This window comes from Bactrocera tryoni, chromosome 1, assembly GCF_016617805.1.
Source record: "Bactrocera tryoni isolate S06 chromosome 1, CSIRO_BtryS06_freeze2, whole genome shotgun sequence".
Classification (NCBI taxonomy): Eukaryota; Metazoa; Arthropoda; class Insecta; order Diptera; family Tephritidae; genus Bactrocera; species Bactrocera tryoni.
Window position 1 is genome coordinate 43,541,939 of NC_052499.1, and position 17,077 is coordinate 43,559,015.

Sequence of the window (17,077 nt, forward strand, 5' to 3'; positions counted from 1 at the left end):
AATATTAGTTTAAATTAACAGTTTTGCAATTTTTGCAATGCCTTTGCAATATACACTTAGAAAAAATCTGGTTTGTTTCAAATTGAAAAAAAAATCAGTAGGAGAGGTGTTGAATTTATTTAAATTGAATGTTATTTCTACAGCTTCTTACTTTTTTGTAATTTTACGAAATTTTTTTTGAAATACATAGCAATAAAGTTTACTAATAAATTAATTTAAATTTGAACCAAGGTATACACAACACAGCTCTCAGCTCTTGGATGATTGGATGCTGAGAGTTTAGCTATTTATAATGACATAAGTTTTGAAATTTTGAAATAAAAAATATTGTTTTTCCCTTAAAAAATGCAAAGTATTCGTTAGTGCTTTGGTAAATTCGTAAACGTTATATGAGCATTTTAGCTGTTGAATTCTGTGATCGAATTAGACTGTTGTAAGAGAATAACACGCAAAGTCCCAAATTGATTGGGGTGATAGAAAATAGAACTTTATCGAGTTCGCTGATAATCTAAAAATTTCAAAGAAAGGTGTTGAACATACCGTTCTTGATATTTGGGTAAGATAAAATCCTTTGTAAAGTACTTAGGTGCAGTGTGAGTTCACAGTCGCCTTGCCATAGATCAAAATAAATCAAAGAAAACTATGGAAAATGTAATGAATTGGACTTGGAGTTGATTTGTCAGTTACCGCATGCTCTATATCTGACTCCAGCGACTTTCTCTCGATCTCGGACAAAATTAAGAAATACTTGCCACAGGGAAGAGGTAATCATTGGGATCATTGGGACTGTTTTTTCGCGAAAGAATTATTGAAGAACATGCAAGATTAGTGTGGATATTCACATTGATTGGCGGGGATTTGGTTCTAGCCTGAATGTAATAGTTGTACAAGAATATTTAATATATTTTCCAATAGTTAATTGAGTAGAATTTTCAGTGTTTTATGACACAACTCTCTCACTGTGCCGGTGTTGTAAATGTGTTGTGTATACCATAATCGGCTATGACCGAACTCCATGCCTTTGTGTTACTCAAAAATGGCAAAATAACACAAAATTTTTATTATTCAATAAAAAAATATAGAATTTTATAATTTATTTATTTTATTTTGTAAAAAAATACTTGCTTTAAACAAAAGAGAAAGTAATATTATTACATGCAAAGGTAAAGTAGAGAAAAGCGTTACGAGTTTTCTAAATAATATCATTACATATATATAAATAGCATTGTAGTATTTTAATTAATTCAAGACAACGTATTAAATTTATAAATGTTCAGAAAATGGCAAGTACACTTCACACCCTGTACAAAAGAGTTAGAGGTAAGAAGGTGCGCTTAAGGAACAAAAGGAAGCTGGAGATAAACCACGCGCGCGCGTCTGCTAATTAAAGTACATATGTATGTATGTGCGTATGCATGTAAGTTATAAGTATGTATGAGTATGTGGCAGAGCATAGAAATAGGAAATTTTGGGATAAGGGGGCTTTTAAAATTTTGTAATTTTATTTTAGGGGGAAATAAACGCTGATCGGAGGGTGAAAAGTAATTTGTAAATATTTTTGCGATAATTCGTTGGATATTTTAGAGAAAATAATAAATTTTATTGTACAATAATATTTAACTCATGTATGGTTGTACAGTTGAAAAAGATTTTAAATTTTTTGAAAATGTTTTGAGCGTAGCGCTGTAACGGCACTTAGTTGGTCGCGAGCAGCAATAAAAAATGAAGGAATTTTGGTTTTTATGCAGCGTTTTCTTTAAAGAATGCTTTCTTACTGCTTACTGCTTTCTATAGACATTGAATTGTTGTTTCTTGCAACAATTTCTATTGTTTTTTTTCTTTGCAACACATCTACTTTCGTTTATCGATTTATTTATTTAATTTTTTTCCATAAAAATAATTAGTATTAGAGAAATTGTTTTCAAACTATATGCCAATATTATATATATGTAGTATATTATGAAATGCTAACTAAAGTTTAAAGGTTTGACTATACAAACTAATAACAAACAGAAAATTTAACGCAAAAGGAAATAAATCAATCACTAGTATTATGTAACTACTACAAATGAAAAATTAAACAAAACGCTGTTTTTACTGTTTTTGTGGCTTTTTACATTCATTCAATGCTATATTTAATATACTAATTATTATTTTTTTTTTAACTTTATTAACTGCAATAGAACGTTAATAATTTTATGTAAAATAGTTTAATTTTTTCACTTGCAAACTAAAGAAGCCTGTGGTAAGTTCAGGTGTCAGTTGTAGAAAGGGGGGAATTTATTTTATTTTATTGAAAGAGGGCGGGTATAACTTTCTAAGTGGTTGAGTTTGATTTATATATTTATATAGTACAGTAAAGCCTCAACTGCATGAGCGATTGACAAGAGAGATATATAGAGAGAGTGTGTAAAAGCAAAACAAAAAAAAAAGAAACGCAAAAATAATTAAGCACAAACGGCACTTTTGTACTCACCATCAATGTTATCCGACTGATCCAGCGGTAGCTGTTTACCATCGTTCTGATCCTCTCGACTCTCTTGCTGTAGACCATGTGAGGATAATAGTTGAGACATTTCCTCGGAGTGTAGCTTCAGTGCACCGGGCTGAGCAGGGTTTGTAGATTTTTTAGGATAATATAAAAAATTTAATATTATTGTATGAATTTTATGGAAAATGCTTGAAAATATGAGTTTAAAATTCTGCTGTTAAGAACAGACTATTAAAACTAATTTCCATTCAAATTGTGAGGGTTTAAATTGAAGTGGAAAACTGTATAACTGATTTCTGAATTGAATAAAGTGGTTAAATTAAATTGAAATTAAACGCTGCCAGTAATATATTTAATAAAACCGCTCTAAATATTTAAAACTTTATTATTCCTCTTTAAAAACCGCGCTTTAGAATTAGAAGTTCAGAAAGTTTTCAGAAGCGCTAAATTGAACATGACAGTGGCAAAAACTGCGCTTGGAAATAAGTAGTTTTGGTTTTTTAGATTTCTAGAAAAAGCTGGGGAATTTTAGAAGCTTCATAGTATCGAATCAACGTTTTAAGATAATTTGTTTTCAGAAAGCTTGCAAAAGCTCTATTTTGAAAATGATAGCGGCAGAAATTGCGCTTGGAAATAAGTAATTTTGGTTTATTAAATCTATATCAATTTCAAATATTATTATGAGGAAGAAGTAGGTTTCTTAAAGAAAGCTCTGAAAGCTTTTGAAGCTTTATGCTCTCGAATTTATGTTTCATGTTGATAGTTTGGTTGACATATGGTAGGTAAATTATCTACTCTCGCGAAGTATAACCGTTTCGAAAATAAAAATTTCAAAAAGCTTTCAAAAGCTGTATTCTGATTATGATAATAGCAGCAATGGTTTTTAGATATAAATAAATTTCAAACATTATTATAAATAAACAGACGTTTTCAAGAAAAAAGCTCTGAAAGCTTGTAAAGCAAATTTATGTTTTAAGATAGTTTGGTTGACATATGGGAGGTAAATTATCTACTCTCTTGTAGTATAAGCAAATTCCAAAAAGAACTGACGAACTTTTAAAAGCTTTTAGAATTAGAAATAGCTTCAGCATGATTTTTTGTGAAAGTGTATAGGTACATAATTCAAACATTTGGTTTTAGTGTGACATTTCCTTAAGTTTTTCATTGTAGACGACCATAATGGATCTATTTCAGAACTTGTCTTTGGCAGCTGTAAATATTTATATTAGAACGGTTCAAAACAAATACTAAACTTTCGCAGAAACCTGTTTCTAACTCATTCGGCGTTCGTAGCAAAAACGATCCCACTTAAATTTAGTTTTCAAAACATTCGAATTCATAACTGTTAAAACTAGAAAGTTTTTTAAAGCGAGAACGTAGAGTTATAATAATTAACTGAATTTTAATTGTTAAGGTTTTTCATATCATATTCGCACATATATAGTCTATATAGATATGATTAACTGTGTTGGTTTTATAAAATTTAATCCTTAATTTGACAAAATTCTCTACTAAAATGGCAACACTCAAATTATTATCAAATTTCATTTCATTTATTTACATAATTTTGTAACATTCGGTGTACAAATTCACAAAGAAAATGCTTCATACTTATTCTATATTTTTTGCTTGCACATTAAAGTTATAGAACCATGAGTTTTTGAATTAAATTATAATGGAAGAGCAAAATTTTGAAATTTCTACAGATCAAATTAAATAGTTAAATTACACTTTAATACTAAATTAACCAAGCAGTGAGAGATCGTATACAGTTGTTGTTGTTGGGTGTCTTTTTCTCTCTGAGAGCGCGCTGAGTGCACTTCACACGCTATCCTCGCCCACATTTATCGTGATCACTTCCGGCGCACCCTTGCGCTTGTGCATAGTCTCGCGCAAAATAGCGCCCAATTCACCATCCACCGACATACTGCGCATACCACCACCACACCAGCACCAGCACCAGCACCAACAACACCACTCTGAGCACTACCGCCGCTCGGCGCAACCGGCGCGCTCTCCTTAACGTGCGGCTGCAATTTGTCGACCTCCAGCAACTCGCGTTCGTAGCACAAACGATGCGATTTACATTTATTGTGATGATTGACAATCTCCAGGCGGAAGTTTGAATTGCCCTCCACAAAGGAGGTGCGTATATCCGGTATGTCGTTCGACCATTTGCGACAGAATTTGCAAAACATTGTGTTGGCGATCTCATCGTATTGCAGCCAATCGAATTGAAACAGCCAATTGGAGCGGAAGCGCCCACTTTTGCGCAAACTACCACCGCTCGTGGTCGTGTTCGTGCCGCTGCCGCTCGCATGCACGGCGGTGACGCCTCCAGCGCCGTATTGCTTGCCGGGTGGCGTGTTATCGTAGGTCGCATACTTGGCAGCTTTTGGGTCGGCAGGTGTCAGCGGTCGCTGAAAGTTGTCTGTGGCGTTGAGCAGAAATTGTTGTTGCTGCTGCAGTAGCCGTTGTATGGTCGCTGTCGCAGTGGCGGTGGTCTGCGCGAGCTCGAGATCGGCGGCCAGACGCTGCGCGGGCTGATTGCTGGCGGTGAGTTGCGTTTGCGCTTGCGTCGCGTACCAATTTGTTTTGTTTTGGTGTTTGTGGGTTCGTTCCTGCTTTTCGCGCAGTTGCTGTTGCTGCTGCATAGTCTTTAGCTGTGCCTGCACTGCCTGCTGCAGCAAAAGATTCTGCTGTGTTTCTTGTTCTTCGCGCTGCTGCAGCAATTCAAACTGTTGACGCACATACTCCTGCTGCGCCGCCTGTGTTGACGCTTGCGCTGTTGATAGCAACGACGTTGCACGACGCCGACACTCCGGTGACTGCTCGCTTCTAGTCGTGCGTTTCGCCTATATTTCAAATGTGTGGGCGTGTGTGTTTTGCGATTCGCGGTGTGTGGTATCGGTAGTTGGCGCCGATTTTCGTTTTAGGCCAACGTTGGTAGTGTCGAAATGTGTTTCGGGTAAATTTAAAATAAAGGAAATAAATAAAAATGTTGATAAAAAAAATAACAGCAACAAAAACAACTTAAGAAAAGTGGAAAATTTGTGAGTATTTTGGGAGGAGGAAGGATTTCGTTTTTGCATTTACTTATATGGCTATGAGGCTGGCCGCTAAGTTTTTTCGTGCATGTGTGTTCGTCTGCGTGTGAGTATGTGTTTTCGTAAAGTTTAGTAGAAAAGCGTGCGTATAAGAAAAAAAGTTTACTGTAAAATTAAGAAAACACAAGTAAAGTGTAGAAAAGAAGGAAGGAAGTTAGGTAGGTAAGTAGGAGGAGCGTATAAGGATGTGAGGCAGTCGAGCGAGTTAGCAAGCGAGGAGTCGGGTGCGGTATTTAGCAAAGCAAAGTTGTTCAGATTTTTTCTTTTTCTCGGACGATGCGCAAGTTGCATTATATGTATGTAAGTATCTACAAGGGTTAGCGATTAGAATTGTCTTTACTAAGTAATCAAATAAACAGTAAATTACATATTATTTTTTTGGTTTAAATAATTATATAAAGCAATAACGTAAATCCTTCGTCCTTGCTGTTTGGGGAATTTCCACATTTTCTTAAGTTGCACTAAACAATTTTGCTCTACGCTTAGCAGACACTTTTGCTGCAAGCATTTTCTTTGTATTTGTTGCAATTATTTTTTGTTGTTGTTTACACTGTTTTTTTGTTCTTCCCGCATTGCGTTATGCAACGCTTATTACTTTTAAATAATAGTTTACAATTTTATTGCCATTATTTAGGTAAAGTTTTATATATGTACGAGTATGTATTTGCCGGACTTGGAACTATCGTACCGGTCCAAAGAAAAAACCTTAACAATTGATAGTGCTTACACAAATGTTGTATGTACTTATGATAGTTTAAGAACGGATTTCAGTTTGATACCACTTATGTTGCCTATGAACGAATACACTGAATTCCACATTAAAAATGTATATAGAGTCGGAAAATGTTTATAAACATGTTGACAGGCAATTGTAGTAAATTAATGTTAATGAGAATATACGACAATTTTGATGGAGTACAGGCCCAGTGTCTTTTCAATTTTTCTTCGTGTGTAACGAAATGTTGGCAACACAATTTAAGTATTTCTTAAAATTTGCTAAAACTCTTATGAAACTTAAAATAATATTTGATTCCCTACCTTCGCAACATATTTATAAACATTTCCTTATCAATATGAAGCACACGAAAATAACACAAATAATATATTTAAAGTTTTTTTTTTGGTCTCTTAGTATAGATCTAACTATTTACGCCTATATTTTTTCAATTCGCTGGTTTTTTTGTGACTACTCACCGGCAAGTATTCGGTTGGCAAAGGTACATGAGTCTCACGTTGTTGTTGTTGCAGCTGTTGCTGTTGTTGTTGTGCTTCAATTAATTCTTGTTTAATACTAAGCGCATGACTGAGACCAATACTACTGGGAATCGCACTAACACTACCGCTACCCACGCCACCTAGACCGCCACCACTGATACTCAATTGACTGACGGAGAGTGGTGAATCGCGTCGTTCGCCAACACCTGTGATGATGGCATCCTCCGATTCAGACGTGCTGCCAGTTTTTGGCACGGGACTCGATTTGAAATTGCTGCGCGAGGATGCCTGGAAAAAATTATAATTAAATTTTTTTTTGTATGGACTGTGTATAATATAGTATTCATATTTTTTTATAAATAAAGTATTACTTTACTTATCCTTTGTATTAAATAAAAAAATCCTTTACTTAGCTATTTTCAATATCAACATGAATTGGGGTTCAACTAGACCAGAGATTTGCATTAATGTTTCACCTAAGTCGTGGTTGTTAAGTCACATCAACAATGGAGTTCTATAAGTTAGAGAACAGATCTTTTTATATAAGAACTATTTTCTCGAGACGAAACAACAGCTTTACTTTGAAATGCAATTATAATTGGATGTCGGAGTTCTTTCAAAGATGACTTGCTACCTAATTTGGTAAGATCTAATTTCATAATTTTATGATATATCTAGAAATAAGAACCTAACTTTCTAACTAATGGGTATACCAATAGATCTCCATTCAAAAATAATATTTCCTTGGTCAACATCCTTTTATTATTACAGAAAGTCTTCTTTCTATGGGTGGCAGCTCCATTATAAAAATATTCTATTAATTATTATTACAGAAAAACTCTCTTCCATAGGTGGCGACTCTATTCCAAAGCCTGCCGTTTTAGGACGACATTGACAAAGTTCAGCGAATTAAGGGACAACGGCTACGCTGGCTAGGTCATGTCGTCCGAATGGATGAAAACACTCCAGCTCTGAGAGTATTCGACACAGTACCCGCCGGGGAAGGCAGAGGAAAAGGAAGACCTCCATTCCGTTGGACCAGGACAGCAAAAAGGAAGAACGACTGGTTTGCTGTTGTGAACTCGGCTATAACAGCGTGACCCCGCTTACGCCAATAAAGACGAAGTTGCCTACTTTTATCAGAAATTCCTCAATCTAAAAATAGACTTATTATATTTTTAGGAAAAACCACTTTCACGAGAAATGCGAGTGCAATATTGATAACAAAATCGCTCTATTTCTTTTTTGAACTTCCTTTGATAACATTTTTAAATTATAAATCAGCAACAGGCCCTGATAAAAATGTGTTCGTTAACAGTTCATGCTAAATGCCGTTATTTTCGTCACCGAAGTCTAAAAATATCAGACTCACTGCAGACAATGGGAAATTAATTGATAGAGAAATGTGGCAATCATGGTGAGACAGGCTAATTTGTTATGTAATTCTTCATCTCTTCATCTTCCACATACCTGAGAATCCTGAGTGTAGTGCCTGTCCTGTACATTTGCGTTATGCGTCGAGGTCAACGAATTATCACAGTTGGATGAGTTCTTACGTCTTCGCTTATTACTACCTATATGCTCCACCGGCGTGGTGGACATCTCTCTATCACGATCTCTGTTATCCTTGTTACTATAGTCTAGCTGCATGAGTTCATCACGACTATCGGCGCGTTCGCGTCCAATGCTGCTGCTGCGATCACCACTGCTGCCCCCATTGCCGGCACCACCGCCACCGCTAACACTACGCTCACTATTCGCATCGCTGATGCGACTGTTTAATATGCCACCAGCACCGCTGATACTGCCGCCAGAACAGGCTGTATTCGTCGAACCGCTGAGCGGATCTGCGCTGGCACTGCGCGTGGCCGCAGCCGCTACTGCGGCCGCCATTGCGGCTGCTGTGATTGGCGAACGTTCTCCCAAACCCAAAGCTGCTGCAGCGGATTGTAGACTGGCACTCACACTGCTCACATTAGCGGTGGCAGCTGCTGCTGCTGCAGCGGCGGCGGCATTGCGTTCGCTTAAACTGCTGCTGCTGCGATGTGAATGCATTTCGTCGCGCATATCGCGTTCGGTGGCACGGCCACGTAACTGTTGATCGCGTTCGCGTGGCTCACATTCGCTACCGCCGCTGCCGCCACCACCGAGACCGCCACTACTGTACGGTGTACGGCCGGTGGGCGAGGATATGGGCGAATCGCGGTGTTCCGTGCGATAGTTGAGGTTGTTGTTGTCCGTTAGACCACGAACCTGTGTGGCATAAGTGAGAATTTTCATGTGATTTATTCGGTCACAAATGAAAGAGTGAAATGTTTTGGCTTACCTGTAGACTCTCGGCTGTTTTGAGGAACATCGGCAGCGAACTCTGACCGACATTGACTTCGCCTTTGTACATGAAGTCGAGCAGGGAGCGCATTTCTGAGTATCTGACATCTTTTAAATAGATGATGGGATGTGGATGGCGGTTTTGCAGGAAAATTGTCTCGAAATATGGGCTGCATGCTGATAGAATCGTTTGATGCGCCTGTGCCGGTGAAAGTAAATCATATATCATGTTTTTATTGTGTATAGTAATTAATATTTTAGGAGCTTTAAATACCTTGACTGTTTCACCGTCGCATGCCAGCGTCACATCACATAGTGCCTCCCTCTGCAGCAACGAGGTTAGCACGCCAGTTAAGTTCGTCGGGTGATTGTTCCAGCGTAGACAGAATTGCTGGTCCATAGCTCCTTGGTCAGTGTGGTATCTGCGAAAAAAGGTGAAAGCAAAGCGTTGAATTAAAATATAGTAAAATATATTACTAAACATTGTGTCAAATAAACACCCGGAAATTATAATTAAATTTCCCAGGTAAATGATATTTTGCTAAGTCGTAGGACTGTCTTTAATTGCTGTGCCAAATATGAGGGCGATCCGTCAATCAGTTTGTTTATAGCAGCTGCTAACTCCGATACAGCTCAGTAGTGCGTTGCGATTTTTACAATAGATAAAAATATCGATCAAAGAATTTGTCTTAAAATTTGTATTTCTAAAAAAATTGCGAGTGGCGGAATCATTGCGAATGTTTAAAAAGGCTATCGGTGATCCAGTTTTATCAAAAACACAAGCCTACGACTGGTACGAAGCCTTGAAAGACGGTCGAGCGACCGTTGAAGTCATGCCTCGTTCTCGACTACCTTCGACCTCTTCAAGTGATGAAAATATTAAAAAAGTGAAGGATATGGTGCTTGAAAATTGTCTGCCAATTGTCTCGCGAGTCGCTTCGAATGATTTTGGTGGATATTTTGAGTATGAAACAACTACTTGCTCGATTCGTCCCGAGAAAGCTTTTTTTCCAAAACGTAAACAGGTCTCTTTGGACATGCTTGATCGTGCAAGTTCCAATCCAATTGACATGCAAAAAAGCCCACAATCATCGGAATGGACTGAAAAAGAAACCCAAAAAGACCACACGAAAGCCGTCATTGGTGTTCCGGAGGGACATATAGCCAATAAGGAGTTCTATTTGGCCGTATCGAGGCGTTTCCGTGACAAAATCCGTCGAAAATGACCGGAACTGTGGAAGAACAATTAATGGATTTATACGATGATAAGGCGCCATCGCATCGAGGCACGGTTGCGACTGAATTTAAAGCCAAAAACGCAATGAACACCATCGATCAACCACCGTATTCACCAGATTTGGCACCGTGTGATTTTTTCATGTTCCGCAAACTTAAATTGTCGCTCCGTTTAACCCGTTTTCAGTCGTTCGAAGAGATAAAGCAAACTTCACTGAAGGCCATCCCATAAAGTGCGTATGAAAAGTGTTTCGAAGACTGGAAAAATGATGGCATAGGTGTAGTGTCTGTTGGGTATTACTTTGAAGGAGACAAAATAAATATTGATGAATAACTACATAAATATTTTGCGTTTTTTATACGAGTACTTTTTTGTCGCAATGTACTATATGGGAAACCGAAAATAAGTGAATCTACTCTTTAGAGTTTAAGGTTAGATACTCAAAATTCCCTGATAACAACAATATAGTAATAGTTTTGAACTAAGATAGAATATTAGAATATTTCGAAAATTGACGAAACTTCACCAGAAACACACAAAGTTTAATGAAAACGTTATATGGATTTGAGTTTACAATAGACAATTTAGATCGAAATGATATAGATTACAAAAGTGTGTATGTTTGTATATTTATACATAAGTATATTTATTCCTCTGAACCATAAAGTGAAAAATATTATGTCTACAGGAAAGATTATTTTAATAAATAAAGCTCATTTTTAGCTGAATTTAATTATGACGGGAAATTTCCACACATTTATTTGCATGTGGAATTTGTAATCCATAATTTCATATTATACTTAATTCCCAATAATAACAAAACGACCTTTTAGACTCGCATATGTACATACATATGTACATATGTATGTATGTATTTATAATATAGCAAAATATATAGTATGTAATTTCTATAGTAACTTTATTATAATAACTTGTTAATTTACATATGTATGTACATATGACAAAAACAATGTGCAAAATTACTACGTCAAATTCCACACCGGAAACAGTGCTGACCTTAACCTTTCCGCCAAAGGAGCAACATGTAATAATTTACATTGTTTGTTTGTGTGGCAAAATAAAATCTCCCAAAAATGCGAATGCAAGCATAAAATAAAGAGTCACGCGATTATTTATTACACATACGTACGTACAGATATTTATGTATATACATATGTATGTATATACATATTGCTCACGTAGTATGTTATGATAGCGAATCTCGCGAGTAATGGGCGAAAAAAGTTCGCTTTCGCTAAACAAACACACAATAAAAGCAACAAAAGATAATAAGTATAAATGTGTATTTTGCATGAGTGTGAACAAACATTATGCATGTGTGTGTGTCTGTGCACGTAATGAACGTCTGCTTACTATGAGGTAATACGCCAGACAAACAATAACAAATCATAATAAATAAAGAATTCCGATTTGCTACCCATACGCCGTTGTAGATATGTATGTATGTTTGTGTGCGTATGTAAACACAGCAAAACAATCAGTGTAGCCGCGGAGGCAATAGTAGGAACAACAATAATCAGACAATGCGACTATTAATTCAATAATTACTTCATTCGCCGGCGAATTCCGACAGCAATCGACAGCAGCCGATCGAACGTCAAACGAAAGTGAAAGTCAATTGTTGGGACGGTTGTATTTATGTGCAGACGCGCATGTGTATGTTTGTATGTATGTGGCTGTGCAAATGGCGAGCGAATGTGAAAACGAAGACGCGGCGACAATTAAATTATGTATTAGTTAGAATAGCAACAACAATGCGAATATAAAGAATTGAAATTTCATGTAAGCAATGGCAACAGGTTTGAATATAATATAAAATAATGTGCAAAACTATTGAGAATGTTATATACAGCGTGTTCTAATAAGAGTGATATGATTTATTTAAAAAAATACACACTATTTGTTAAAGAAATTTAAATGTTTTTTTTTTTTTATTTGGTGTGAAGTACAATCGATGCAATTTAGTTCTGAATATAACATCTTTCAAATGGCTTCCACGACTTCTAACGCAGAGAACGAATTTGATGAACCCAAGTTCTTCCATTAAATCTAGCTGTCATGAACAGCACATTCAATAATGGCTTCTAAAGCTTGAAGAGAGTCAGGTTTATTGCTAAAGACCAATGACTTCAAATAACCTCACAAGAAGTAATCTAAGAACATACATAAAATCTATTAATCTAATTTAAATTTTGAAAAATAAGACAACCATTTACCGTACTTGTATCCAATAACTTTTGCGCATAAATGTAGGCAACACTTAAGAAAGTAGATATGAGATTATATATGTAAGTGTTTGTTTCAAAAGTAGATCAATAGCACTCCTTAAAAAATTTAGTTTACAAAAATTTCATTATTAAAAAATTGAAATTTTGAAATCATATAGTCTTCAACACATACTTTTAGGATACAATTGATTTCGTAATATTTTTTTTTTTTTCGTTTTAGGATTTCGGTTGCAAAGAGTGACAACAAATATTTGTGAAATATCCAAAATTGATAGTATAACATTTTAACGGGAAACACATGTATATCATAAAAATTCGGGCGATGTTCATAGTGGTTGGTAATTAATTCCTGGAAAATAAATTTGTGCGTCAAGCAATTTTAAACAAAGTGGATCTTATCAGGTCCTAAATATATTTCTTCGGAATAGCACTTCTTCGAAATAATCAAATTCGGAATACATTCGATATTGAAAAAAGTAAGGAAGGGCTAAGTTCGAGTGTGATCGAATGTTCCACTCTCTTGCAATTTGATATGATTAAAGCTGAGGCGCTGTTAAACATGTACATATGTATGTATATTAAAAAATGTTGCGAAACTTAATATTCATCATATGGCCGATATACATACATACTTGTATGTGTATGGTACAAAGTCAACTGGAAGTTAGAAAATCTTTATATTAGGTATATGGTGGTATTCAATCTATTTTTGATACGAGGATATACAATTATCAAATAAAGAATTTTCCGGATTTCAATATCTTCCAGATTGAAACGTTATTTTCTGCAAAAAGTGTTCAATACGCACTGGAGTTCTCACATTTAGCGTCCGTGTTCTTGAAAACTCATGGTCCAATTTTAAAAATTTTTGGACGTTAGATGAAATACCTTAAGGGTATTATTTGTTTAAAGTTTTATCCGGCTACATTGATTGGACCTTGATGTTTATACAGAAAAGTGAAAGATTCAAATGGAATTTAAAATTTTGTTATGTGAAAGTAGGCGTGGTTTTTCTGATTTTAAATATTTTCACACCGTGATATAGGAATATTAGGGTAATGCAATATTATATACCGAATTTCGTTGAGATCGGTCGGGTAAGTTCATATGTCATTTCGGTGCCACGCCCATCACCCAATTTTGTTTTACTTTTTTTTGTTTTTTACGGATAAACGTACAGACGGACGGACAGACACATCCGGATTTCAACTGGTCACTCCATCCTGATCATTTAGTTACATTTATATGTATGTACATAAGTATGTATATTAGGGTGTTTTTTTTTTGAACTATTAATTTTTTTCAGTCCTGTCACGAAATTTCCTTGGAAATACCCTAAAAAAAATTCCCTGAAATTTTTAGCCCGCAATATTAACATTAAGAACTGGACGAAGGCATGTAAAAATTTTCCATAGAAAATACACCACAATCATGATTTTTTATCTTAAAATTCCTACAGATCGGAGGTATTTTATCGCTTTGACTTTAGACTCATATTTCTCAGAATTGTTCATTCTACAAAAGTGCCCAGTGCAACAAAGTCGTAACTCACACCGGTGAAGTAGTACGGGGCTCTAAACCTGATTTTCCATGAAATTCGCATTTTTTTGTATATACAGATCTCGTAAATGACAAGTGCTATAGAAAAAATGTTTAGCATAAACTTGTAGGAAATTTTATTTGCTACAAAAAAGATCCGAGGTCAAAAACGCTATCATTAATATTTCTCGAGAAATTCAGCTTTTTAAGTAAGGTTTTATAGAATTTTCATAGATGGTATGTACTAAAAATTTATATTAAATTTTGTAGCAACATGTTGTTAGAGTATAAAAAAAACTGAGTGCATTAAAATAAGTGCAATTGGAGAGTGACCTCTTTTTAACGGTACAAATTTATATATTTTTTCGTTTCGATTCTTTGTTGTAAATTCAAAAAAAGGGATGTTTCAAAAATATCCCTTGTTAAGTCTCTCTCTGTATGCAGCGTAAGCGGTTACGTAACTCTCTCATTTCTTTTTGTTGCGTTTTAACGTCATTCACTGTACCTCAAATTAAGCTCAATATATAGAAATTATTAAATTGTGCCATAATGTATGCACATTTTATTCGCATCCTACGCCATTCAGCCCAGCTCCCTCACCCACAACAATTCAAGTGCGAATGTGCGATGAATGAACAACTACAACTCAAAGACGTTCGGACGTTCGGGGAGGCACTCAAGGGTTGCTACTACATTGTCGTAATCACCATAATAAATAAGCCCAACAAGTAGTCGCACTAGAACTTATCTTAAGTACACACAAGCACAACAATAACAATAAACGCAGCGCACGTACAGCGACAAAGTCATAATGCCAAACGTAAGCGCTAACGTAATCGCAAAAGCAAAACGAAATTTTTGCACAAAAAGCTCGTTACAAGCGATGCTTCATGATGCGGCGCTATCAAGCGTTCTGCGCTCCGCGAAAGAACATACAGCAAATAAAGTGTGCGATGGCGCCTACGTCGCGGTCGACAGCGTAAGCGCCGTCACTGCGCGCTGCGACGTAGTCAGGTGACGCCGGCGTCCACGCCATGGCGCTTGCTTTGCGCGGCGTGTAAACGCTGCTACAGTGGGACGAGCGGCAGGGCAGTTTGCGAAAAAGTTCTTTGACGTTTTGTTTGTTTTGTTATTCGCACTTCATTCCTTCACCAGCTGCTGACTCTATGCTTTACTTATTTTAATAGTTATTGTTGCTTTTATATGTACGCCTACATACGTGCCTATGAATGTATGTATGTATGTAAGTTTTTAATACAAGAACGTTGAGCGCGAACGAGAGAAATCGAAAAATGGCAAGAGAGCTTGTGCGCGCGGCTGTCGGTTAGACGTAAGAGAGCGTCGTATGCAGATCGCGATCACGCGGAGGCAATTAACATTGTTCTTATGTGGTGTTTTATTTTTATAAATAATGTTACATTCTTTGGCGTTGTTGTTATTTTTCATTGACATACAAATGCATGTTCATATGTATGTGTGTTTGTGGATATGATTTATTTTACTCATTCGCATTGATGGATTTGAGCAAGTGAGCGCATACGTTCGCAATTTGGACGACTCAGCAGCGCCAATGCGCGCGTGTGTATGTATGTGTTTGTAAATATGTAATGCGAGTATTTGCGCTTTACCGGTATGCGGCCGGCCGGATGGGCGGTTTGACCTCCTTTTAGGGCGCGCAAGCACACCAATACACACACGAGTCTTCAATTGATAATTTCTCAGCTGCGAACACTCGTAAAAGATTTATGTAATTGAGCAGCGAGTGATTTTTATAGTTCTATTTATATGGACGTATGTACATATGTATATACTTACATGTAAATATACTAAAGACACAACTGAAAAAAATACCAGAAATTTTTTCACTCAGCGCATCTTAGAAATTATACAGGCAGTATCAATTGGTTTGGATAATTTTATTACTGTAGAGAATGTACATACACTTTTCATTACTTCTTTAAAATTTGTACAAATAATATATTTTTTAACCTAAAATTTTGAAAAATAAGTCAACCATATATTTCTGTATGCAATAACTTTTGCGCGTAAATGTAGGCAACACTTAAGAAAGTAGTTAGGAGATTGGATATTTGTTTCAATGGTAGATCAAAAGAACTCCTTAAAAAATTTAGTGTAAAAAAATTACGACTGGAATATTGTCTATAGAGTACACTTTGATATCATATAGTCTTCAAAACATACATATATTATACTTTTCGGATACAATTGATTTCGTAGTAAACTTTCTTGTTTTAAGGTTTCATATTTCATATAATTTTAAGCAGAAAAGTCTTGCTCACCGTCAAACGCCTTAAACACACCTTTTTTTTGGAGGTACTGCTCGAGATCTACTAAAGGAAAAAAGGAATCAAATATTTTAAAAAATTAATCTCTGATTATTAAAATATATTAAATTATAAAAAGCACTTTTTTATTTATTAAATTAAATGCTTTTTAAAAAAATAATAATATTTTTCAATATTCATTGAAATTTCTAGTATTTTGTGGATTAGTTGTATGAAATAAGACTAGTCATTTCATTCTAATTAAAAAAAAAGAGTTTGAACTAGTCAAAAGGCTTGAAAGCTTTTTTTTAGCTTTCGGTTCCAAGTGGAGGTATTTTTTTCAATGCCTTTTTTTGACAGATCGCGCATGAGTCGTGTCAAGCTGTATTGTAATTTTTGTTCAGTACCCTTTGCACTCCTGAACAACGTTTACAAACCGCTTAACTTTATTACGAAAATTCACCTTTCGAAGGCCGTGGAGAGTCGATTCGGCACCGTTCGCAGCAACTCGGACTGACATATGGAACGACATGGAGCATTTTACGTCGAGATCTTAAATTGAAAGCGTATAAATTAGAACTTGTGCAGAAACTGAAACCTCTCGATCTTCGCAAGCGATATCGCAT

General features: G+C 35.8%; 1 protein-coding gene across 5 annotated transcripts in view; it reads right to left on the reverse strand.

Moving 5' to 3' along the window:
- The window catches only part of LOC120766984 (sex determination protein fruitless), a 432,626-nt gene that overhangs the window by 9,170 nt on the left and 406,379 nt on the right, over positions 1-17,077 (reverse strand). For all 5 annotated transcript variants that reach the window (XM_040092783.1, XM_040092784.1, XM_040092788.1 and 2 more), the window contains 5 exons: positions 9,416-9,563; positions 9,140-9,340; positions 8,284-9,066; positions 6,793-7,101; positions 2,477-2,606 (listed from right to left, as the gene is read on the reverse strand). In XM_040092783.1, the coding sequence (XP_039948717.1) occupies positions 2,477-2,606; positions 6,793-7,101; positions 8,284-9,066; positions 9,140-9,340; positions 9,416-9,563 (1,571 nt within the window). The remainder of the gene's footprint in view (positions 1-2,476; positions 2,607-6,792; positions 7,102-8,283; positions 9,067-9,139; positions 9,341-9,415; positions 9,564-17,077) is intronic.